At 42.4% G+C, this 25,928-nt stretch overlaps 5 protein-coding genes across 7 annotated transcripts; 1 reads left to right on the plus strand and 4 right to left on the minus strand.

Moving 5' to 3' along the window:
• The first annotated feature begins 68 nt into the window (after positions 1-68).
• zgc:103625 (methyltransferase-like 26 B) lies at positions 69-1,790 on the plus strand. Its single transcript, XM_030790959.1, has 6 exons — positions 69-268; positions 543-705; positions 917-976; positions 1,210-1,277; positions 1,479-1,557; positions 1,743-1,790. Exons 1-6 carry the CDS (start codon positions 69-71, stop codon positions 1,788-1,790), a joined length of 618 nt encoding a protein of 205 aa, XP_030646819.1.
• Positions 1,791-2,051: 261 nt separating this feature from the next.
• hgs (hepatocyte growth factor-regulated tyrosine kinase substrate) lies at positions 2,052-13,208 on the minus strand. Of its 3 annotated transcripts, none has more exons than XM_030790257.1 (21): positions 13,131-13,208; positions 11,085-11,169; positions 10,876-10,951; positions 10,600-10,692; positions 9,493-9,613; positions 9,353-9,405; positions 9,186-9,254; positions 8,922-9,046; positions 8,374-8,458; positions 7,805-7,903; positions 7,541-7,636; positions 6,799-6,837; positions 6,541-6,702; positions 6,212-6,425; positions 5,900-6,072; positions 5,486-5,626; positions 5,100-5,283; positions 4,693-4,826; positions 4,478-4,573; positions 4,112-4,198; positions 2,052-3,661 (listed from the first exon to the last, which is right to left on the minus strand). In XM_030790257.1, exons 1-21 carry the CDS (start codon positions 13,165-13,167, stop codon positions 3,578-3,580), a joined length of 2,253 nt encoding a protein of 750 aa, XP_030646117.1. In that variant the 5' UTR covers positions 13,168-13,208; the 3' UTR covers positions 2,052-3,577. The 3 variants fall into 3 exon arrangements, with proteins under 3 accessions (XP_030646117.1, XP_030646118.1, XP_030646116.1); XM_030790258.1 differs by having other exon boundaries at positions 6,212-6,422; positions 9,493-9,616; XM_030790256.1 differs by having other exon boundaries at positions 9,493-9,616.
• Positions 13,209-15,236: 2,028 nt separating this feature from the next.
• cldnk (claudin k) lies at positions 15,237-15,887 on the minus strand. The gene has a single exon (XM_030789973.1). It carries the CDS (start codon positions 15,885-15,887, stop codon positions 15,237-15,239), a length of 651 nt encoding a protein of 216 aa, XP_030645833.1.
• Positions 15,888-17,773: 1,886 nt separating this feature from the next.
• On the minus strand, positions 17,774-21,586 carry btr02 (bloodthirsty-related gene family, member 2). Its single transcript, XM_030790888.1, has 7 exons — positions 21,418-21,586; positions 20,074-20,364; positions 19,820-19,909; positions 19,435-19,665; positions 19,179-19,320; positions 18,467-18,493; positions 17,774-18,346 (listed from the first exon to the last, which is right to left on the minus strand). The coding sequence occupies exons 2-7, from the start codon at positions 20,359-20,361 to the stop codon at positions 17,802-17,804; spliced, it is 1,323 nt and encodes a 440-aa protein (XP_030646748.1). The 5' UTR covers positions 20,362-20,364; positions 21,418-21,586; the 3' UTR covers positions 17,774-17,801.
• A 2,233-nt stretch (positions 21,587-23,819) lies between these two features.
• On the minus strand, positions 23,820-25,167 carry LOC115826039 (GTPase IMAP family member 9). Its single transcript, XM_030789719.1, has 2 exons — positions 25,128-25,167; positions 23,820-24,850 (listed from the first exon to the last, which is right to left on the minus strand). Exons 1-2 carry the CDS (start codon positions 25,165-25,167, stop codon positions 23,820-23,822), a joined length of 1,071 nt encoding a protein of 356 aa, XP_030645579.1.
• Positions 25,168-25,928: the final 761 nt, after the last annotated feature.

A 25,928-nucleotide genomic window follows, 5' to 3' on the forward strand; every position in this document is an offset into this window, starting at 1 on the left:
TATGACTAACAGTAATGGAGACGATATCTAAATACAGTGATGATTTTTCTAACAGCCTTTTACAGATCATGCTGCTCTCTCCTGCAGCCGAGCGGAACCAGGTTGACTTAGCATCAGTATTGCTGGATATATTAGAGGCCCAGTCTCATCGGGAATTGTTTGGCCTGGAACTCGGATCTGGCACAGGACAGCATGTGGTACATTTTGCCCAAGAGATGCCCTTTGTCACCTGGCAGCCGTCAGACATCAAAGAGGAGTCACGGAATAGGTACCCTGGCCCTCTTCCATGACGTCATCCTGTTACGGCATATCTGTTTAGCTCCTCACCATAATGTCATTAAGACCCAGATTGAAAATTAATTTTCCAGTCCTCTTTCTGTTCATACTCTTTGTTTTTCTATTTATGAAAAGCACTGGTCCTTTTGACAGTACATACCATGCAGTAACTGAATTTTTGGTTTATGATTTTGGCCTACTTTAAACTGAAGAAAATTAGAAAAGGAAAAAAATCTAGTTTTACAATTTGACAATTTCTGCTTTAGTATTCAGGCTTACATTGGAGCCACCAAGGTAAAGACAGTATTAGAGCCAGTGCATCTTGACGCAAGTGAACCATGGGAAAAATGGGCAGGACTCCCACGCAGCTCCTGTGATGTCATCATAGCTATCAATTTGCTTCAGTATAGCTCCTTCAGTACCAATGAGGTGGGCTGCAGTTTTTTTGTTGTTGTTGTTTTTTTTATATCACTTCGATGAATGCAGAGCAATGATGAACTTGTGTAAGCAACCTTGGGATGAAATGCAGTGAATGAGAAGTGGGTTGAAGTATTGTGTAACTGTGTTGCATAAGCCTGTGTGTCTGTGCTGGTTGTTTATGCTAGACAAGTTGTGTTAAATTATTTGACTTTGCCTCCAGGGCGTTTTCAAAGGATCTGGACAGATACTGAAGCAAGACGGCCTCTTGATGACGTACGGGGTGAGTGCATCTGTTCATGTCACCATTGTTTGGAGGCTTTTGTGTTTTTCCGGAATATTCTATAATGCAGACTGAGGAGCCTCTGAAAGTTCTGGACCATTCCAAAGAACTGCTTAGAATTCTTAACAACAACAATTCAGTGAAGCCAGATTGACTCAGTTTGTATGTTTTTAATAATGCTTTATGTAGCACGATGTTTAATACAATGCTGCATGAAATGTTTGCCCTTCTAGCCATATGCCATTAACGGCACCATCACCCCAAGCTGCAATGAGGTGCTTGACCAGACACTGCGTGAAATGTAAGCAATTACATTGAAGTCCACGGTTTTCCTCCAGGTTTTTATCCAAATGCTCCTCTCTAGTGACCAACACAGAGGATTTTCTAACAACAATGCTAGATGACCTTTACAGTCAATCTTACTCAAAAGGCTAGCAATCCAAACCAGGACATTCAATTGACCATTGTATATTTAACAGATATACAAAATTTTGTTACACAGGAACCCAGACTGGGGTCTTCCAGACATTGACGTGCTTAGACAGCTAGCATTTGGCAATGGCATGCGTCTGGAGCGAATGGTAAGAATCATTTTTGCTTCATAATCCTGAGCTTTATCTTAACTGGCCAGTATATATATCACACAAGCTCTACAGTGGGATGAAATTCTGATACGTGTTTGTCTTATGTCAAAATGAGGCCCAATTTTTTCCCTTTTTTTTTTGCACCATGAAAACAATAACTGTTTGTCTTTTTCTCCTGTCAGATTGAAATGCCAGAAAGCAACAAATGCCTCGTCTTTAGAAAAATGTGACAAGCCAGCCCTATCATGGAGAGAGCGTTAAGAAAATGCTGTTTGCCTCCGAATTAACATTCCGCAATCTTCAGGGACAATTTGCATAAGTTACATATTTTTAAACCAAGTCATCATCACTCTTCGTATATATTTTAGGTTTAGATTTATGCATGTCATTTATTCTACAATGAAACAATAAAAGAAACATTATCACCAAAGCATGGACAATAAAAGAACAAGATATTTTATTAAATATAATCTTAAAATTACTTTTGTTTTAAGTCAGACAGATCAGAATGATGGAACGTAGATGTTCACTGATGGCATTAAAGGGGTTACAGAAGTCACCTGTTGGTGTACGTTACACACATGCAGAGAATTCATTTCCGTCCTGAAGAAATGTCACCTCTATCTCTCCGGCCACGACGGACTCACCGATACAGAGAACTAGGAACTACAGAGTGAAGACCCCATCCTTATTCATCACCTTCCAAATCCCCCCCCCTCCTCCCTCCAAGCCACAGCACAGTCACCACACAAAACAAGCCCAGACAGATGAGGTTTTCTGTTTGTCGGCCGGTATTGATCTTGTGACTCGCAAACAACTGCAATTAATTGGTATTGTAGTCTGAGATCCATTTTTTTAAGCACTAATCAGATACTGGTTCCAGGAATGTGAGGTCAGGCCACGCTTATGTAAAGAATCACGTGGTGATGGGAAAAAAACAAACAAACAGCCGTGATGCCTCAGAGCAGGAGGATTGTGCAAAAACAACATCCATGCAGCATTTAGACACACGCGCGCGCACACACACACACACACACACACGTGTTTGATTTTTAATAGATCGCCGAAGTATGCAAGACGGCTAGACTGCAGGTGCTGCCTGGTGTATCTCTAAGGACTTGCTATACCAAAAAAGCCAAAAAGGTCTGACTCCTTCACTGAAACCAAATGTAAGTTCAAGAGTGCAACACGAGCATCCTACCACAATGGGCTGTTAAGTTCATTTCAGGTATTATTAGAGTTTATGTACAGTGATTTTTAGTCAGTGGGGATGAGAAACTGTACTGGAATGTCAAAACCTGCGAGTGTTGAGAAGTCTGACAGGCTGGTGAATATAAGTTTATGAATAATGCCATTGCTAGCACTTCCTCAGTCGTATATTGGAGCCCTCTCTCTCTCTCTCTGTGTCTAAACACTCTTTCAAACTAGATAAAACATTATCAGTCAACCAGCACACCGCCTCAGGGAGGAAAAAAAACAAAAAACATAATAAAACAAACAAAAACAAACAAACAAACAAAAAGCTTTCAAGACATGCAACTTGACTTTAGAAAAATATGAGACAAAAGGATGGTTTACGTCTTGTCTTGTTGATTCATATCACGTTTGCTTACTCATTTACTTCTAGAATTACCACTGAATAACTGAGCTTTAGCAATTATTTTTCATAAGGAAACACCACATACAGGAGAGTAGACCAAGATTGAAGTGGGGTGGGGGGTGGGGTCGGGGGGTGGTAGATAGTAGGGTAACACCCTCCGCTTGCAGCCTGTCTCACCCCCTCCCTCAGTTATCAAGAGTGTGTAAGGAAGAGGGGAGTGGGCCGTAGCAGCACAACACTCTCAAAACACTTCTGTAACGTTTCTGCAATGTTTAGATCTTACAGACACATCTGAAGTCACAGGAATGTTATGAGAGTAGTGTGTGCTCACTGGGTGAGGCCTAATTGAGAAAAAGGGAAGGGTGAGGATATTGTAGTGTGCTGGACCCTGTGGGACAGGGGCACAGGGCATGCCTGTCAGTCAAAGGAGATGAGCTGGGCCTCTGCACTGCCAGGGGGACCTTGTTGCGCTTGCTGTTGAGGACCACCAGGGGGAGCCATCTACACAAAACAACACCGAATCACGTCAGGAACACAAGTTAACAGATACAAGATTAATCTCTGTCTAAAATCACTGTTTGATTGATTGACTTAAATCTGTACAAAATCATAGCTTATCCTTCAGCCACATAAGATGGCACTCACATTACCCCAGAAGCAAGAGTAAAACAAACACACTTATGCCCTAAACTGTTAAAAGGTTAACAATGACGGCTTACAATCATGTATTTCATTTTAAAAATTTCCTTTACTCAACCATAGCAGGGAAACTGAGCATGCTAGCTTTTTTAAGTGTTATGGGACACCAGTGCAGTCCTCTGATACTAAGTATACAATACAAATCCAAGCCAGCCCTGAACCAGATTTCAGGCTTCTGGTATGAAGTCTTCATTTATTGGGCCTCCTCTACCCAGCACTGAATCTACTGTACATGAGAGATGGAGGCTTCACCTGCTGATACATAGACTGCTGTCCAGGCATGTAAGGCTGCTGGGGGGGCATGTTTGGGTCCTGTCCTGGAAGCGCTGTCATCATGTTCTGAGAGAGATAATTGGGGAGCAGAGCCATAAAATATTTAAAACAATGCTTCTGTCAACATGATACAGAATGGACTCTCATTTTGACTTGAGATAACACCAGACATGGAATATTCGTAGTCAGCGTCAAGCAAAAGATGAGGGATTTGATCTGAATTTGTGCAGACAATAAAAGCAAAAAATTGTACATATTCGCTACGTGACCATTTCAAGATGAGTCTTAATAGCACACCACATGAAAGAGGTGAACACAGTTCGGGACTGATGCTAAAACACAAACCTGCATGTTGTATGGCTGATAGCCCATATAGGCCATGCCATTGGTGGGAGGAGCCTGTGACATTGGAGGCATGCTCTGGGCTTGAGATGCCACGTTCTAAAGAAAGAGGGGGGAGAAAGCAAATTTAACAAGATTCAGAGTGATTTTCTAAAACATACCACACATTTCATTTTTTTAAAAGAGGATTAAGACTAAGTATGCGTCTCTGAGCTGACCTGATAGCCCTGTGTAGGGGTGGGCTGGTAATTGGAGTAGGCGGGGCTTGTGGTGGGTGGGGCCTGACCAGGAGGGGCCGGCTGCCCACTGGTACCTGCTGTCTGGTACATGTAGGCATTCACCATATTGGGATCTAAAGGAGAGCGATTAAAATCAAGATCAAATCAGGTATGTTGGCATCCCCCCAAAATATACTTTAGATAGCATCTTTAGGCACTTTCTACACAATTTCACTACTTCTAAAATACATTTCTGAGTAACAAGAACCACAAACTTGGCAAATATATCTAAGGAAATAAGTAAGACTAAAAATACTGGATACGCTGTCAGTAACGATTTAATGACATGATACAGTGATGTGGCAGAGCTCATTTTTTCTGCCCTGCCATGGTAATTCACGTCTTACCTGTGGCTGAGACGGGCATGGCCTGGTACGGACCGGCGCCGGTTTGCCCAGTCTGGTTCATGTACACTGAATGCATTGGAGAACCCTCCACTGAACCAGCCGGGCTGAAGGTGCCTGGGTAACTGGGGGGACCAGCAGGTTGGTAGACCACTCCTCCAGCCACATTAGGGGGCAGTGACTGCATCTACACCACAAACAGACAGAGGGAGGGGCAGAAAAACAAGGTGGGGGGGGGGGGGGCATGTTAGGAGTAAGCTCCCAGATTCATATAGGTGTCACAGAATTCAGTAAGAGATAGTCTGAACAATCTGTTTGTCCGTTTTCCATTCATTTAATGTAAAGGAGACAGTGAATGCTGAAAGTAGAAGTGTTTTGGCATGACGTACCTGCGCGTAAGGCAGGGAGAAAGCAGGCATCTGGGCCCTCATTTGAATGGTGTGTTTCTGCTGCTCCAGACGCATCTGTCTCTCCTTCTCCTGCTCCTGCAAACGCTGAATGGCCAGCTGTCGCTGCATCTCCAGGTACTCCTGCACCATAGCAACCAATCACAAGTCAGCACTCTGTTAAACCATCCAATCACGTCGTCCCAAATCAAGTCAGGCCATCCAAAAGTGACTCGAGCCAAGTGCTTCTTTACTCTCAGGGCATAACGTGACAAAGCATCTCCGATGAGATGATGATAAAACAGACCAATCAAGATAAAACAACATTCTCTCATGTTCTCTCAGCATCAACCGTAAGAGACTTCGCAGACTCAAGTGGTTGACGATTAATGTCAGTGACGCTCAGGGTTCTCTTACTTGTTTCTTCTGTCTCATGATCTCTAGTTTCTGGGCCAGCTGGATCTGCCTCTGTCTCTCGGCCTCCTCTGCCGCACGTCGCAGCTTCTCTCTGTGTTCGTCCCTCAGAGCGTTCAGTGCCGCCCGGGCATCTCGAACCTGTGCCAGCTTATCCTGGAGACCCTCATAGTACACTGCCAGGAGGGAAAAAAAAAAAAAACGCTCATTACAAAACAGTATCTCTCACACACACACACAAAACAAAGTTCCAAAAGAGTGTTTTAAAACAGAGGGGTGCCTGTACAAGGAGTTCTGTCTGCCAGAGTAACTCACGTCTCTTCTCATCCAGTTGGTTGAGCATGTCCAGCAGCTGTGGGTGCATGTTATTGATGGACTGGAAGAGCGACAGCACGGCGCTGTCATTGGTGATGCTGCGCCCGCGCATGTGGTTACTCTTCATGCGGTTCAGGAAGGTGGTAACAGCGTTCTGCAGCGCCTTCAAAAACTGCTCATGGTTTTCCTCAGACTCGCCATTCTGATATTGCTGCTGAGAGGCCAAGAAAGGAAAGAGTTTCACTCAGAGGAATGAAAAAGAAGACATGCTTTCAGACAGGGAGACTGTTCTGTTCTCTCTAACTTTCATTATAGAAGATTCAATTTACCTCCACTATGTTCACAGGCTGAACTGGGGCATGGCTTTCCACAGGCTGGCTGACTGGCAAAGGCTCAGCCAATGGCACAGGAGCTGGGGCAGAGGGGGTGGGACTTTTGCGTGCTTCTTCCTGTTTCTTCTCCCAGTAAGTTCTGTTCAGGTAGCGTGCCAGCTAAAAAGGGGACAGGGTGTTAGGGGTGTACATCAAGGGCTCTGTATCCATGAGACAGTCTTTCCAAAAATCACTATAGAAACATAAAATGCTCACCTCTGGGTCAACATCTTCAGCTGAAGGAGCAGATGAGTTCTGAGAGGAAAAGAGATAAATTAACAGTTACTGTCGGTCTCTACGCATTTACATTGACATCTGTTCATTCAGCAGATGCTTTAGTCCAAAGTGACGTCAAAGACAGGCAGAGTATAAACCAAGAAAACAGCCATTAGGGAACTCTCTGCTGCATAAGTGCCACCACTAAGTTCCGTTCCAAGGCTTTGAACTGGTTCAAGGAACAAAAATGAAAACCAGAAACAATCAATCAATATTTCGCTGGGAATAAAAACGAAACCAGAAATTTTATGTTTTTTTCATTTTTAACATTTATTTGAAATAATGGTAACCGGTTAATAACGTTATTTTTTTCGTTCTTTTATTTATTACAACAAATTAAAATATTTTCTGCTTGCAATAACTTTGGTGCCGAGTTTACTTCCTGTCTTCCTCTTAACGTCACTCATGTCTACACATAGCGGACATAAATTTACCGGCGGTAGGCGTTGATACAAAACTGAAATGTGGTGTGGTCTCCCCATTTGCAAGAGGTAAATATTCTGCTACGCGCCTTATAAAATATTGGTCTTAGACATGTTGGAAATAGCTAGCTAGCTCCAATCAGGGTAAACATAATGTGCTGCACATAGACTAGTCATACAGACCAGTTAACCCTTAGTTAAGGCCTTTATCACAAACAGATTAGAACGCATGACATTTCAAATGATGGTGTTAGCCTTACCACAGGGGAAGAGTAAAGCGTGCTGACAGGAGGAGCAGAAGACGTCACAGGGGTGGGGTCCGTTTTGGGGTAAACTGCATATGAGTTCTTCTGCCTCTGTGGAGCAATATTAGTGCGAACAAGTGACCTCATCAGTCTAGCACTACGGTAATTCAGAATCAAATCACTATGTCCTAAAGTAGAATGTTGTCATGTCTATTTCAGTCCTTGATAAGACCCCTGGGGTGTGTGAGTAAGTGAGAGAGAGAGAGAGAGAGATCTCACCATTCTCTCCTTTTCCTCTGCCTCACTCTGAGACAGGGCGATGGCCAGTTGCAGCTCTTCTTCCTCCTGCAACGCTGCCTCATCCCTCTTTGGTGGCATCTAAGGAGACAGAGCGGTGAGAGACAGTCCCAAACAGGGCAGGGTAAAGGAGGACACGGGGGAGAGCAGAGCAGATCACAAGGAGCAGAGCAAAGCTTGACCATCAAACAGAGCATATGGATGTTCCCCTAAAACCAGCTTTTAAATCACAGCACCATGGCTTGACAGGTGACCACTGGACACACTTCATGATTTCGTTAAGGGGTTAACCCCGGCACGGCTCGTGGCTGGGTTAGTTCATTATGGATTAGGGTGAAAGCCACCTACTGTCACATTCATGAGCTTCAAAATTATTTAGCATTTGCTGGGATCCGTAGACCTGGATGGACGAAATTCAATCAGACACAGCTGATTTCACTGAGGCGTTGGTTGGTGATTCTGACGGATCTCTGCAGATGTGTCATAATTGTGAAGGGCATGAGCGTGACCCGTTTTGAGATGCTTGTACTTACTGTTTCTGTAGGCACTACCTGAGACTGCTGGGAAAGAGGGCTCGTCAGGTATTCTGGGGGGAGCTCGGCCTGTCCGGAGCTGGCTGCTTTCCCTTCCGCTTTCCTAGGAGGGGGAGAGAGGGAGGGGTTGCTGGTGAGGAGAGGGGGTAGGAGGACACACACAACCTGGTAAATCTCAGCAGAGTGTCAGGGCCGCAAACAGGGTGAAACCCAAAAGAAAACTCAAACGCAAAGATTTAACAACCTTCTAAGATCAGAACCAGAACCAGGGCAAAGAGAGAGAGAGCTTTAGAAGAACAGCCTTAACATGCACAAGAAATTGAAATTGTGGTACAGAAAATAGCCAGCCTTTTGAAAAACGATCTCTTTCCATGGTAACAAACACATACGGATTTGTCAGCAAGTCAAAACATCGAAGAAGAAAAAAAACAAAAAAAACAAACAGTTTAAAAAGCAGACATGTTTCAGCTGCTATTCTTCCATATTCAGCGCAGGCAACTTATGTGGGTGAGCATGAGTGAGACTACTTTAAGAAGCATGACTATCTGTCTCCTCTGTCTACTCACTTGTTGAGGAGCTCAAAGCAAGGCTCACAGACGCGGACTTCCTTTTCGATGCCAAACTTGGGGATGGTGGAGTACTTAGATGAGCATTTCCCACAGAATATTTGTCCACATGCTCTGCAATGGTGCTGAAACGGGGAAGAGAAAACAGATGTCAGCTCACAGATTAAAAGCAAACAAACAAACAAACACAAAAAGCATTAAGTTTAGGGCTGACTGGTCCACCGCTAGTGGTGTTTCGGTTTTTCTTTTTTTTTTTTTTTTTACCTTTCGGGTCATAACACCAAACTGAACCCTACATCTGTGGCATTCTTCTGCGTCGACCCAGTCTGGAGCCTGCGTGATCACACGAGAAAACAAAAAGGTCACACAGAATGTCACACCAAAGGATCCATCTATTAGAATTATAATGAGTTTATCTTTCTGAGACTTACTCTCTCAGCTGCAAACATGGCATCGCTCTCCTTAAACTCAGGGAAAACATGGCCTGACGGAAGAGAGAGCACTGGTTAAATCAGCTGCATCACAGACACACAAACACAAAGGTTAAAACAGCTTTAGTGTGTGAACTCACCTTCCACCTTCATGATCTGGTAGGTGTCTTGGACCACCTTGTACTTGGGCTCGTTGCGGAAGGCGTGGGCCCAAGCCTGGATCAGATACAGGATCTTGTTTCGGACGTTCGGTTCTGTCTGCTTCTGCGGGCATTGGAGCGTTAGTAATTTGGTAAGCTCTGTGGTTACCACAGCAACTCACAAGTAATGACATTTTAATGGTGGCCTCTCAGTCCAAAGAATTAGTGTCAAGATCTCATGTTTACCCATTCAGGAAAATAATCACAACAAATGTCCTGTCCACAGACACTTTTCATAAACAACAAAAACTGCCGTGCCACATGTTCCCAAACAACAACCCAAATCCTAACCCACATACACACTACACAAACTGAAGAAGCCAGAGTCCTACACACAATACTAACCTTAGAAACTCATGTTACTTCACTATTACATAGCGTATTTATCAACAGATCTCCCTCCCGGTAAAACAGGTTTTGACTTTGACTCTGTTTATCTACATCCTTAGCCATGAACTTCAGCATAAGAGACATCATCAAGAAACAACAACAACAACGACAGAAAATTACCTTGATATACTCTACATTAAGTCATTCACTTCACTAGCAGTGTCCATGTTCTGATTCTTTTTCTGAAACTAGTAGGAAGTCCCCTAGACAAACCTAACAGTGAGATCATGTGACATGATGACAAAACCAGGAAGTCAGCTGCAGCATGAGTCACCAGACTCTGACCCAGTTGGAAAACAGAGCAAGATCAAAACAAAAGCAGCACGACCAACCTCTTCAAACCTAACCTGTGTCTCCAGGACAACCCACTTTCTAGAACATTAACTACATGGAAAACAATGATTCTCTGAAGAAGGCAAGCCTTCTGGAAAACTGCTGATTTCTAAGGTTTTAAGATGTTGACAGCAACAATTCTTTTGCTGCTCCAAATCTTCATAAATTCCTGAGATTTTTAAGCAAAAATATAAAGAGGTGCTTTCTATGAGGTGCCAGCCCTTTTTTGCTGAGGATAATTTGTAATATTTTTCAGGTAGAGGCAAGATATGAGAGGACTAGCCTATTAGATATCATATTTTAAGTGTGCAACCACCGGGTTACCTTCAGCAGGTCTTTCAGCTCTTCCATAGTCTGCTTACTGGCCACTTCATCATGGACAGTCTGACCGCAGTTCTTCACAACAGATTCTAGAACCTGTCCAGAGTAGAACAGAATGTTTGACATTCAAGAACCTTGATTGTACAGAAGATCATCAGATTTCTACCATTCTTCCCCAAAAAAAAAAAAAAAAAGGTAGCTTAAAGACACTGGCATAAGAGCCAAAAATTTTTGTTAGACCCAAAATCATTTAGTGTATGTCAGCATGTTTGAACCTACCTCAAGGGCGTAGAGGGCCACATGTGGGTTTTTGTCATTAAGCTTCTTCTTGATTGCACCAATTGCATATTTTGCCCTAGGAGGACACAAGCAATATTAACACATCATCTTAATGTGTGACAAATCATCTTCTATAATGTGGGGGGAAAAAAGCCAAACCCTAGTTGTGCAAATGTTGACTGTGATAAGGCTTTATGTCGTCCACTTACTGCGTGTCACCTTGGCGAATAAGGTCACAGATTTGCAAAATGGACTCCCAGTCCGTTTCCAAGAGCAGCTGACTGGTGGCTTTGTCTGTGAGAAGTCAGAGAAGTCTATGAGCTTTAATGCAATCAGGCAAAATTTAAATAAAGTACTGAATAAAAATAAAGCAAAAGCCTTGGAGGGACTGTAACTGTTAAGGTCAAGAGTTGAAATTTCATAGTTTGATTTCCTTGTGCTAGCTTAGTAAGTGACGACAGAGGACAAAGTCTATTGTTTTCTTTTTTCTCTCTCTTTTTTTTTTTTTAACCAGAGGAAGAAAATAGGTTAGTTGTGCTAAATGTTACAGGATCTGTCTTAAATGGCGAAAGATTCTTAAAGATTCTGTGGCGAGCAACAAGAGGTCACTTTCTCAGATTCAAATAATCCATCCCAGCACCAACTATTTAATAAAAAAAGAAAGAAAAAGAAAAGAAAAAAAAAACAGCTGAAATTTTGACTGTCCAAGTCAATGACCAAGGCAACACTGGTTTGCCTCTTCATCTATCAAACCATGTGATGAGAAAATATTATTATAGTGGGTTCATGTACTGATATTTCTAATAAAGGACTTCAAAAGAGCTTGACACATTCACGTTCATAATGTTTATAATACCAGGAAGTATTTTAAAAGAGATCTGATTGTATCTAAAGTACAGTAGACAATATCAACTACAGACAGGATTATGATTATAAGTTTAATATTATCCACTTGTCTGCAATTAACAAATATGAAAGCGTATATTTCCCAATCTCTGAATTTGCTTGTTTGAGATGTAGTCTAGCCTGTATGGCTGACCATGGTGTTTACTGTGCAGTGAGATTACGACCACAATACGAGTGTGGCAGAGAGGACAATACAGCCATTCACTGGAAATTCATCATATTTGAATGCAAAGCCACAGGAAATGACAAAAGGGGGTGGACTAATGGCCTATTACTGCTGGATCTTGCCAGGACTATGTAGAAGATGTATAGCACCACAGATCATACATTTTGTTTCTGTTTACGGTAAAGTTAGATGAGACAGATACTACATATGCAAACTTCGTCACAGTAGTACACAAGGAAGTCCTTTTCTTTCTATCCTTGCTGAGACACGAGTTATTTATTTTCCTGCTTTATCCCAGCTGGACCTGACGTTTCTTTCCGCGAAAGTCCGACACATTCTGGCCACAAAAGACTTTTAAAATATTTTTGTGGATTTACAGCAAGGCATAATGTGGTGTGACTACACCAAGACAGGTCTAAACGCACCCGTAAATAAATATTAAATTTTGCATGTAATTACGATAAAACACAAGGGCATGGGTGGCGGGTTTACGTACATGCTACTGACCATCCATTACAATGATCTGTTGAGTAAATAATTTTATTCGACGCAGCAAGGAATTAGTTTACTGTCAAGATGACGATAGAAGAAAATCTCTCTAGCTAGCTATGTGGAATAGTACCCCTGCTAATTAGGACGCTACCAACGGATAGGAACCGTATTCTTCTTTGACTTAAGTATACTGATAACAATACACTTACGTAGTTATCAAATGGTCAATTATTTAGACATCTTACAAACATAGTCTGTCTTAGCTCATGAATTGTGCTAATGACGCCTGACTTTCACTGCGTATATAAAGTGGGCCAGTTCTCTCAAGAACAGAACGCTAATCTACAGTTAGCTAGCTAGTGTCGGCTAACGCCGAGTTCGTGGCTAGTTAGTCTAATTGTGACGATTTTCCAACATGGCTGGCCAGAGAGAGTTACCCAATTAATTAATGCTTGTAGACCAAAGACTGTCATCGACTTTTACAGCAGCTACATAAAAGGAAAATCAGGCCTCGACTGCCGAACTCCACAGACAATGGAAGGACGGCGAGCTAACTTAGCCAGCTGGTGGGGCCACAGCCCCAAAACCACGTATAATCAAGAGAGCAATTCGTAGCGTCAGCACAACATTAACACAACATTTTGAGGCATCGTCAACATCAGATAGATAGAACAGCAAATGTTAATCTTACCCAGTAGCCTCTCAAAAGTACCACCACCTTTTCCCATGACTGTTCTCCGGTTTCAGACTAGAAGACTGGACACTCTATTTTGGTCAACCAAACACTTGTTTTTTCGGCTGTGTGAAAAGCGACATCAGAAGATGGCTGTTTACTTCCGGGTGACAATGTATCGTCAAATAAAAGTCTCTTTGAAAACCGTGAATAGATGTAGAAATATAATTTTGGTGTTCCAGTTCAAAAGTTTTGCCGCATCAAATTCTGTCACACTTTATTGAAAACAAGGGTGTATTCCAATAATTAGTGTGTTTGGTCGGCTAGATAACGTAAAAGTCAATGCTACATAGAACATAGAGCGTAGAACATAGGAATCTTCCCCATTCGTTCACCAGTTGGACAGTTCTGACTTTTGGCCCTAGTTATTTAGTCAACTGACAAATTAATCAAGCCTCATGGAGGACTCCCCACTTAAAACCAGGACTGCATCTGATTATCTGATTTACATGCAGAGGTTCACAAAGCTGTTTGCATTACATAAATAACAACTGAAATGACATAACATCTGACTGTTTTTGTTTGTTTGTTTATGTGGGTGAAAAGTGTGATACATTTATAAGCTTCTTTATTTATTCAAAGACTGGTTTTAGCACAACAAATTTCACTTCATCCACAAATCGTCTTAGTCTGCATAAAGAAATACCAGAGTGTGTGAAATATCAGAATATATGGCTTATCACACAGAGCATTCAGGGTTCCTTTGTTTCTTGAACTCCTACTCTGACAGTGAGGGTGATAGTCAGAGTTCTGTGCTGCTGTATTTTACATCTTCCTCTCTGCTCACAACTGCCATTAGGTCATACATGAGTCATTACCTGGCACAGGGAACACTGTAGGCCATTGTTCTTGCTATGATGGTGGTACTCCACACAGTTACTGTTGTGTTGTGCTGTCTGTAAATCCCGCTTCTATCTTTACATTCAGGCATGAGGATGGATACAGGATGGCAAAGGCCACTTTGTCTTTACCAACTAGACATTCAACAGAGTAGTTCAGTAGAAGAAACAACCGCAACTTTTTCCAGGCAAAATTGCTAGCAACTGTAACTTTTCTTTAATGACCATAATCTGTCATCTGATAAAAAAAAACCAAAAACAAATGAACCTTTTTTAAATATCCATGACTAAATCATAAGACTATAAATAGTAAGTAACCTGAATAAACCCAAAGTATCTCCCGGATACACACACAAACGCACGCCTTATCTTACAATGTAAATATTTGAACATAGTCAGCCATATTGAAACTCATTGTGGGTACAGCAGTGAAACTTTACATTGGTGACCATTGTCATCGGATGTGTAAGTAGTGGGGGGAGGAGCTGGTTTCTATACCAGATGATGTCATGATCAGGGAGAGTGGAGACGGGAGCCTGGCGTCCGCGCCCTGAGGCGCTGAGGCTGCCCTGTCCTTTAGCAGGAGAGATGGGCATGACCCTCAGATATCTGGGGTCAAGTCTACCTCACATCACAATGGTTTTTCAACTCTCACTGAATGGGAGACATTGGGAAGGAGACAAAGAAAGACACCCCCCATCACTACCACCACCACACACACACTCAAACACACAGACCAATCAAGATTGTTCTGTTTTTCTCCTCCTAGTCAGTTCTACCAGTCGCAATGAATGCAAGGTTTTTTGGTCATGTGATTTTACAATATAATACCTCTTGCCTCCAAGTAACCATCATCAAATGGTGGTCGTTATCTATCCCATCCACCAGCCATGACTTTCTGTAGTACAGTGCTTTCAGAGTAGTAATACGGACAGTTTGCTGTGCCTCCTCAGACATGTCCTTTATTCTGAAACAGAGCTTGCACCAGACGCTTTTGAAGGAGCCAGTGATTTATTGTTTTATACATAGTCAAAACACGACAGCGAGGTTATAAGACAGGTGGACTAACAAGACAATTTCACATTTCTCTTCACACAGACTACAGCCAAGGAAAAAAAAATATGAATGATAAAAAATACCACAAATTAATATTAAAATTCATTCTATCACAATTGGGAATACTAACAGAGGGGATTCTAAAGGGATGGACTGCTCCTGTTGATCACTAAACATAGCCTTTGACCTGTGAAGGTCCCCCTGCTCTACGGGGGCTACTTTCTCCACTGCTGTAGGTGGGTGAAGAGGGGATGCCAGGTGGACTTGACCCAGCATAAAGCAGTGACCCTCCAATCAGCAGCAGAGCCGAAGCCAACCATCCCAAGTAGAGGGCAGGACCCAGTTCACGCTTGTGTGGGGCAGCCACGTATGGGTCATAGAAATCCCTAATGATGGAATGGGCAGTCCAGCAGACAGGTACGAGGATGAGGAACCCTGCGATGACGAAGAGGACGCCGGATATGCGGGCAAGACGGGCCTCGAGGCTCTGGTGCCCGACGCATTTGGTGCATTTAACGCCCAGCACGCCCAGGGTGAGCGCCAGGCTGCACAGAAGAGCCGCGAGGACAGTGAGGCCGCGTGCGGCCTGCATATCACTGGGTAACGCCAGCAAGCTGTCATACACCTTACACTGGATCTCTCCTGTAGTCTGCACCACACAGTTCATCCACAGGCCTTCCCATGTGATCTGGGCTGTTACTATGTTGTTCCCGATGAAGGCGGTGACACGCCACATGGGCAGGGCACACACCAGGAATCCGCCTACCCAGCCGATAATGGCCAGGACTAGTCCTAGCAGTTGCATGCCTGTGGTTGCCATGGTAGAACAATTGAATTCTCTTTTGTAGGTTTCTTTGATGTTATTCTTTAAGCAGTCTTCAAAAGAAAAGAGGGTTTTACTCTGTCACTGTGGGCCAAGGAATAGTCCAGAAAGAAAAACGTTGTCCTGTCAAACCAGGGACTGGACCACACCTTCAACGTCAGCAGATGCTAAAAACCTCAAAAAAGCTCCTCTTTTTCCTTGTCCACTTTGATCTCACAAAAGCAAGAGTCAGATAAAACGTAGGCAAATAATGGAGCCTAAAAATCAGATGAAACAGAGGCAGGTGAATTAAACAGACTTTTAGGTCATCCCACGCACACAAACACACACATAGACATCCACAGGTAAATCACATGAACCTCAGTTTGACTAACTCTTCATAATTCAAACTCAAACCATGAAAATGTTGTAAATCATCACATTTGTTGACATGTTTGTAATAAATATTTAGGTACTGGAATGAATGGTAAAGTGTGACTGGATTCCAGTAGGAACACCAGAGAAAGGGTCCTTTTTTGACCGCTGTGGGTGTCGAGCTCAGCCTGGCAGGGTGAGTGGATTATCTCAGAAAAACATGAGGAGCTCCTGAACAGAAAGAGCTTTCATGGAAGCTGAGCAGAGTGGGCCAGGCAGTCGACGGCCTGTTTATGCCCTCTCCAAGCATCCACTACACGCTACTGCACCTCTCTCGTTATTTCATTAGAGAGGCTACGCATTATAAAGACATAAAACAAAAAACGGGTCAAAACAGATAGGTGTCTAACTGTGAGTTTGACAGCAGGTAAAGGACCGAGGAAAACATGGAAACATACATAGCATAAAATAGGAAAGCCTGAGATAAATAATTATGCGGTAACCCATTTGCATGGAGTATTTCATGTATAACAAGATTACTTCTCAATATATCAATATATTTCTATTGTATATGTCTCCTTCTAAATGAGTCAATAAAAAGACCATGTTACCTAACAGGTAGTGATGGAGGTCAGCTCCCCTTCCAGTTTCTGTTTGTTACCTCCAAGAGTCTTTGGATTAGGAAGTGAAGATCAAGAGGCGACACAGGGTGCTCTGGTGTAGCTTATGGAGAGTTCATAGGCAAACTATGGAGCAGAGGAGCGCTTCAGACTGGCTCAGCTACAGCTGGTCTTGCGGTTTGGTGTGTAAAGACAGGAGTGGAGAGGAAGAAACTGTCCTCTTAGATGCCAGCATGGGTCTGTGTAACAGTGGGCAGAGGCACAAACTTCTGTGCGCGTTCGTGTCAGTCTGTGAATACGTGAATGTGTCTCTCAGTGCCTGGTGTTCTAATACAATGAGTTGCTGTTCACTCGCCCTAACTCGGTTCAACCCCCCACCCCCCCACCCCATCCCACATCCATCAATCCGTTCTGTTTTCTTTTTCATCTCTTGCCTCCTTGTTCCTTAATGTGAACCCGTTTGTTTCATCCCCCTCTCTGCTCCATTCTGCTTGTATTTTACGACCACAACTGAAGTTTTTTGTAAGTATGGGTAGTAAGAGTTCCTCTTTAATCTCCTGTTCATGTAATGTCATTTTTGAGCCTCTCCTCTTGTTGGCCTGTGTATGTTCTCCAGACCAACAACCCCACCATGTCCCTCTGCCTGTCCCCACTGCTTAGTTCTCATCAGCTGTCCCATGAGTTTCTAAATATGAAATATTCAGTCAGAAAATCACTTTATTTACTTTATTTCTTTGTTTCAGTGCAAATTTTGATTCATAAATTACATATGAGGTTTGACATGAATTTTTCAAAAAGAAAAAAAAAAACGAAACAAAACAAAACAGTGATTACAGAATACTGTGATGGTTCAATGACTGTAACTGCAAGTTCTGTTTTATTCTAATGCACAGTATTAGAGCATTGAACATATATGTTGCCCAAAAAGCTCATTGGTTTAAATGCTGCAGCAGTTGCTAGTGATAACTAGAGGAGCAATGTTTCTGGAGCCATGTGGACGGCCAGGGCTGAGGATGGGATGCAGTCTGTCTGTGAAGGTGTCAGTGAATGTGTAAATATGAACACCAGTCTCCACGCAATAAAAAGACACTTTGCCTTCCTCGTAGTCCAAATATATCGCCACCCTCCGGGGCTTGCAACACGGACGCAGACTGGTAGGGGGAGATGTGTTAGCGATATATTCACACCCATTTCTGAGGCTCACGGTCCAATAGCCATTAATTGGGCTGAGGGTGAACTTCCCTTTCCTGTTAACGGATTGTCTGGCGATACCTAAATCCCACTCAGATTTTTGCTCAACCTCCACCTCCCAGTAATGTCTCCCAGTGTTGAAACTTTCCTTGCCCAGAACGTTAGCCACGCGATCGAACCTTTTAGGGTTCTCCGGTACTTCTTGCTTTTTGTCACAGTGTCTGACCTGTTTCCTGTCCTCAGAAAGATAGAGGCAAGCGTGAGCTGTCCGGGGGTTCAGCGTGATGTCAGCTAAGAGAGAGGAAAAGCAAATGATTAGGGTTCCGACAATAAAAAAAAAAAACTAAACAGAACTTTTCCTCTTCAAAACTGAACGCGAGTAAAGGGCAGACAGTTAGATAGCATGCATACCTGAGTATCTCTGCAGCCTCTTCAACTCTGCAAAGAATACACAACTTTTTAAGGACATTTCCAGGTAATAAAACCATAAAAAAAATATATTAAACATATCAGAAACCTGCCAAAATAAAGGAAATGCTTGAGTGTACCAGGGATACAAATTTCCACTCAGCTGTGGCTTTCATGTTAATGTCAAGCTGGCCATTACTTTGGATATCATGGCAAGAGGAGAAGATCTTCACTTCAAAAGTAATATCTGTAATATCACTAAAATTAGGCCCTTTCTAAGTATGGCTGATGCAGAAACCATTGTTCATGCATTTGCCACATCTCACCTTGATTACCACAATGTTCTGCACTCTGGCCTGCCTGCCTCTAGTACCAAAAGTCTCCAGCTGATCCAGAATTTCACAAGGAGGAACCCTACGGTTGGTTTACAGTGCCTAAATTCCTTTTTACACCTCCCACAAACAACAAGATTATTATGAAATTCTGAAAGATACCATGAAAATCTCAGCCAAAGCATACTGAAGCAGTTTTGGCAGTTCATAACACCCTGTTAAGGCATTTCATCTCAGTGGTTCCTTTATTTTGGCAGTTACCTAAAACTGTTTGGACATAAACCTCTGCTAAACAACCAATGTACAGCTGCTGTATAATCATGTTGGTCAGCTAATTTATTCAATGTTCATGTCAGTCAGATTTAAAACGGTTTATGGCTCACCAGATTTGGATAGTTTATTGACCTCCGCTTGGAGTGTATCCAGGAGCTCCTCCACTGCCCTCCTAGTGAACCCAACACAAGGCTCTGTCTCCATAGTAACTGTCGACCAATCTCTCATCTCCATTGGTATGTGTTGTAAACTCTGGGGTGTTGAGTATGAACGGTGCAAACTTGGTTAAAAAACGTTGTTCGAAAATTGTTACTAGTAATTGCTAAAAAACCTTTTCATTTTTAACTTCAAATGATGCAAGCGTACCCGTTTGATATCCTGGATGTGATTGAGCTGCTGGTCCTTTAGTTCACTTTGCTCTCTTTTCAGGTCCACAATCTCTTTCTCCAGCTCCTTAACCAACCTTTCTACCCGTCTCTCTGCCTCTCTTTGCCTCTCCTCTACGGCTGCCACCACAGCTTTGTGGCTCTTCTCCAAAGAGACCACAAGGGCAGAGAATATTTGATGACTTTCCCGCACCTCTCTCAGACACGAGCTCTGATCGGACAGAGGGCACCTTTGTTACGCAATGTCACATTTTTTTAAAACTGCATCTGAAGATAAGGCGGAATAGTAAATGCCAGACATTGTCCTGAACCTGCTGTTCCGGAGAGCTCTAAAAGCTGGTAGGCTGGTGCTTTTACAGACTTACCTTGAGGAGCTTCAAGGAATTTTGAAGCTTTTCCATCTTCTGAAGTCTCTCCTGGATCATTTGTTGTACCATCTCTTCAGTCCGCTTTGCCTGAAGAGGTGAGAGAGAGGTAGTCTTAAAAGACACAAAAAACTTAACAAGATCTTACAAACAGAGGAAATGGAACAAATATAGTATCTTGATTCAGCACAAACAATGCAGTTATCTATAACTTGCAATGTCACTTGGAAAAATATGGTTGGGATACTTCATACAGGTGCCCTGATATCCTCACTATGGGCCTTGGACTTGGAGAATTCTCGTGTCTTCCTGTAGTTCTCCGTAACATCTGCCAGTATGCGGTTGACACTGAGGTGAGGTCGGGGGCTGAGGGTCTTTTTGCAGAGTGGACAGCATTCTGTTTCCCTGTGGCTCCAGTACTTTCTCAGACACACTTTGCAAAAACTGTGCCCACAAGGCGTGGTCACAGGACTGCTGAAGATGTCCTCACACAAGGAGCACAGGAAGTGCTTCTCGGAGAGAAGACTGATGGTAGATGCCATTCCCTAAGAGAACATTTTATGAAACGAGATACAAAAATGTTATTCATAGGCTAAATCACATAGTTTTTAAATCCCACATCTTAATTGTTTTATAAAGTTTTTTGGTTTTCCACTGAGACAAAAGATTTACTCCTGTGCAAATTTTTGCCTATGTGTATTGTGTCCGGTTGACTAAAACATTCAAAAGTGAAATTACAATGAGGCTGAGCGCTTTCTGACCGGACTTCATTTTTTAAATGCTTGCAAGGATCTGTCAAAGAAAGGAGTAACCTTGGAGCTGCATTGTGCCTGCTTTGTATGAAACCCACAAGGGAAGTTATGAAACAGAAATTCACAGCTGAAAGCCTCGGTACAATATGCTGAGTGGGAGAGAGCGATTCGTGCAGTATAACAGCCTGTACTGAGGCCATGCAAAGCTAGCATTGTTTCAAGGTTCATTTTTAGGTATGATTTTTTTTTTTTTTGCTCATGATTCAGCAACGGCTCACAATTTTGTAGGACCAGGTTTAAATGATGCGTTTACAATGACCAAAGTCTGAAATCATCGTACAATGAGAACCTCTTATTTTTGGTGCACTGTGGCTTTGGCTAGTTAAATTGGAAAATGTCTTTTGTATGCTTGAGGATCTGTGGAGACTTAGGAAAATATGCAATCTACGTATGCCTGAGCCTTGGGTATGCCACTGAACAGGTTATACCAGGAACCTATTTTGTCAAAAGGAAAACAATTACCTGTGTAGCTAAGTTTTAGAAGATCAGAATGTCTACACTCTAGTGACAATCCATGTCCTTATAAAAGTTTCACCTCTTACATTTCGGGTAAAGAGTCATATCTCATTTTTAGGCGTCAGAAACTCTCATTTTAAGAAATATGAGATTAAAAACATTCCATACGCAGGTGACAGTATTAAGGAAAGTGTTAAAACACTGAAAAAAATGGAAATTGTATTTATAGTATCCAGTGTATTACTTAAAATTACAAAGGTTAAACAGTAGGCCTAGATAATCAGCATTTTGTCTAGGGTAACAGCATTGTTTTAATGGTTCTGAACTTACCCAAATGTCTGTCTGCGTGATGCTGTGGTTTGTCCTCTGTCTGCCTTTGTTTCTTACAATGAATTCCTTAACAGTGAGCTGGAACTTTAAATACACAGGTAAACCTGGGAATGTTCCGTGCCTGTGGGAGGGGCCTGTGTACACAGGTTGTCACTGTGTGAGACTTTGCCCTTTTCTCAACAGCATTCCATATCATAATCAAACGTGAATGATTAAGACATTCAGCGATTAGTCTCCAGCAGTCATACTGTCAAGAGCCTTTAACATAATGAAAAACTAAGTGATAGCAATGCAATAACAATCAGTTCAGTTCGCTGTTTCAAATAGTCAACCAGTCACTTGCTGTGTATTGGCTTTTATGTTTGCTTAAGACTTTTACACCCAACAGTTTGTTTGACTCACATGTTAAGACTACAGAGTTATAAAATCCCAGGTCAGTGTTCACAAAAGAAGCAAAAATTCGCATTTATTTTTTAGTGAAAGTCCAGAGGCATACAAAAGTTGCTCCATTCTCCTTAAGACACATCAAAATCATGAGAAATTCCTTGTTCCTGAACAGTCCACGAACAAATTGATATTGCTTCAAATATACCTTAACATTTAATTCAAAAGTTCAAAAATTTTACAATTCCTGTTTCTGCTTAGCAGTTTATGAGAAAATTTGGACAGCACATCTTACTCCAAATTTGTGACTTGTCAAGTGTTAGTGTGTCTAATGGAATTTGCCGCAAAGTCCCAAGCTGCTCCTGCTGCACCCCCAATGACAAACCCCATTGCTGCACCAATAACTGCTCCCCCTGCCACACCGCCCGTCCCTAATGGCGCTCCACAGACGGCACCGACGGCTGCTCCTTTAGCCACCGCCGCGGCATAATCAACCAGCTTTAGAGCAAAACCAAGTTTCTCAGCAACTGCCACTTCTGCCCTTCCTCTGTTCTCAAGTCTTATCTTCTCTTCATGCTCCTGTAGCGTTTTATTAAGATCTTCACCGCTGTGCGTCTCCTTCAGGTTCTGTACCATGATCCTCATTTCTTTTTGCCTTTGTTTCTGAATGAATCGTTCCTCTTGCTCAATTCTTTTTTCAACATCTTCAAACTCGAGGTTGGAATACATTCCATGCTCGTCGACTACCTGGTCTATCTTTTCTAGCAGCTTCGCTGTCTCACGTTCCCCCTCCCCCTTCTTTTGGCCATTGTAGAAAGTATATAAGTGAGTGTAATTGTGTAATTGACGTTACTGTCAGAAATGCATCCCACAAAAAAGTAGTGTGTGATACGATGCAGTGACATTCAAACTTAGATTTACTTGGAAGTGCCAGAACAGGATTTGAGACAGTTAGCACTATATTTTGCCAATTATTTATTCCAACCGTTGTAACCTTGTGAAATCATGCGTCACAAAAATTCAAGCTTCATATGTCCTTACATAACTACAGTAGGCATATACTACAGTAGGGATTTTTCACTAAGAACAACTAACAGTCAGTGTTGGCGTAGTTACTCAAAAAAAGTAATCAGTTATAAATTGCCAGTCACTTCTTTAAATTGTAATGGGATTACTTTACTCACTACCCCTTTTGAAAAGTAATTACACTACTCATTACTTTACTTTTGAGTTACTCTCTAAAACTACAAATTCCCCAGTTTACCACATAAAAATACAAGGACATACATCATAGTCCTTCCATTACTTTATTTTCAATGCAACAGCCTAGTGCAAAGTATGAACACAGTTAAGGGCATAACTTATCAGCCTTTAATTCGAAAACAGTGTAGCCAATACTGGTTGGAATAGCCTACTCAGTAAAAATGGTACATCAGATACAGTAGTTAACTACCGGTGATTTCTGAGGTACAATTATGGTGAACAGGTGTATGTCGCATCATAGCTGCTTCTACAGTCATGTATTTTAAAATGGCTGGAATGCTTTATTGATCACTTAGCACCCAGGACTGGAGCTATCCGTCTTATAAGCTAAATTTAAATATTCAGCACAAAAAACATTCTTTTGAAAAGGTGTGCGTAACGCAGGAAAGGACATTTTAATAAACCAGTAACTGTAATGTGATTACTGAGATTTAAAAAGTGATGCTTTACTTTACTTTGTTATGGAGGAAAGTAATATAATTGCAGTAACACTTTACTACGTAACTTGTTACCCCCAACACTGCTAACAGTGAACTACACATGTATACACAGAGCAATATATTCACTCAGGATTCTAAAACAGACAGACCAACATAAAAAAGTCACAACAGGGTTAAAGCAACTGATAAAATGACAATTCATTTTGTTGTCAGTATCATGCATGTTATAATAGTCTGAGATCAAATGCTGTCCTTTGTTTAGAAAGAAGAGATTGTATTTAGCTTACATAAGATAAAATATTTAATTCGCAAAAGTCAAACTCGTGGAGAACGGAAAAATCGCCCGATGAAAGCAGAGTTGAAGTTGAACAGGCTGGCGTGAGGTCCCACTCTATCCTCCAGGTGCTCAATAGCAACTTGAACTGCTCCTCCTGCCGTTCCTCCCACAGCACCTCCTACAGCCCCTGCCACTGCCATACCTACAGGACCCTCCACAGATCCAATGATCATTCCCAGTGTCAACCCAGCTGCAAATCCAAGCCCCAACCCAACAGTCAATGAAGTTCTGAGCCAGCCGTTGTCCAGTTCGGCTTTGGCCCTGATCTCTGCCCTCACCCTAGCATTGTAGGCTTCCATCTGCCAGTGTAGCTCCTCCCCTCTGTAGTGCTCCTTAAGCTCCTGCCATACCCCCTCAGTCTCAGACACCCTCTTCCTCAGCAGCTTCTTCTCCTCCTTTCTAATGCTTTCCTCTGCCCTCCGATAGGACCTGCTGATGTAGTAACATCCCCCCATGGTTCCCAGCATCTTCTGAATCTTTTGAAGCAGCTCCCTGTTCCGGCTTTGGTCTCTCCAGTTCTTACTGAAGACATGATACCGGCATCCACATTGTTCCACGAGTTCCCTCAGGTGCCAGTCTGTCCTCATAACCCTGTTATCAAGAGCTGTGCCCCTCAGCTTCCCCTCGTAGGCTAGAAGAACCATGGCATAGTTCAGGGAGTTCTCGCCAAACCATTTCATCACCAGTTTGGGGGTTTCAATGTCGTTGGGTGAGATTTTGTCAAAATCAAATGCGATGAGAAAGGCATGTGGGCCAGGGGATGACAAACACTTGGACCTTCTCAGTTCTTCTGTCATTTTTGTCCGAGACAGGTCTTCGTTGTATAGGTTTGGAGCGTTGATGACAGCAACTCTTCTACCCGCTACTTCTCCCAGGCTCTTCCTGCTCCTTGCTATACTGCAGACATCTTTGGAGAATTCTTCTCTCCCCAGGATAGAATTGGTGAGAAGAAACTGAGAGGGGCCTGCACAACCAATGATCACTAGTCTCAGCTCCTCATCGCCAAACACTATGGAGCACAAAAAACCCCAAAATGAATTACTTGAACGATGCTCTGTTGACTGGTTTAGTCGTCCCCATTTCAGCAGATGTAATAAACAACTTTGTGAATATTTTCATCATATTTACCAGGTCAAATATTATAAAAATGTTAGATCCTAACTGGCCTCTACTATGAAAAATTCCACTCTTAAAGGAACAATGCAAACAATTCCTACAGGATGTATCAGTACACTGTCACTATATATGTGATTAAAAAAAGGGTCGCACTGGAAATTTAAACTCACCCCCTTTCCTCGCTTTTACTGTCTGTCTGCATGCTGCCATCGCCACCAGCAAAACCTGATTCCACGTATCAAACAGATGACTTTGTGTAAACCTGCTCTTAGACTACAGCTGATCTCATATCACGTCTCATGATAACTTTCATTCCCTTGTGATTATACACAAGCTTTAATACTGGACGGAAAATGTCCTGTAGGCAGGGGACCATTGAATTTGGAGCACGTTCTCGTACACATGCACTTCCACTCCTGTGCCAACACACACAGTTCTGCATAATTACAGTATTGAATTTCTCTTTGACCTCTACATCTGAATAAAGACATGACTGTACCGCAGTTATAATCACAACAATTAAAATCAGTAATGTCAGAAATTTTGTTTATAAATATAAGTAAATGCGTTAAATACACAAATGAAACTAATGCAGCCTGATTTTGCTGAGGGACTGAAATGAAACTAAATGCCACAAATTCCCATCATAAAGCATTCTGTCTATAACTTATTTTAGCATTGTCCTCTGACACTTTTGAATTTCCTTGTATTGTCCCCAGACCCAGTCTCAAACATAGAGCCACAGTAAAATGAATATAAGAAAGAGTATGTTTCATTCTTTTTAAGGAACATACAACATTGTGTTGAGAGTCTTCCAATAATCTCACACACACGCGCGCGCACATACCCACACATGCACACGCACACACACACACACACACACACACACACACACACACACGCGCGCGCGCACACACACACACACTCATGCTGAAGGGTTCAGTGAGTAGGAACATGATCAATTCCACTCC

The sequence above is a fragment of the Chanos chanos genome, chromosome 13, assembly GCF_902362185.1.
Source record: "Chanos chanos chromosome 13, fChaCha1.1, whole genome shotgun sequence".
In the NCBI taxonomy this organism is placed as follows: domain Eukaryota; kingdom Metazoa; phylum Chordata; class Actinopteri; order Gonorynchiformes; family Chanidae; genus Chanos; species Chanos chanos.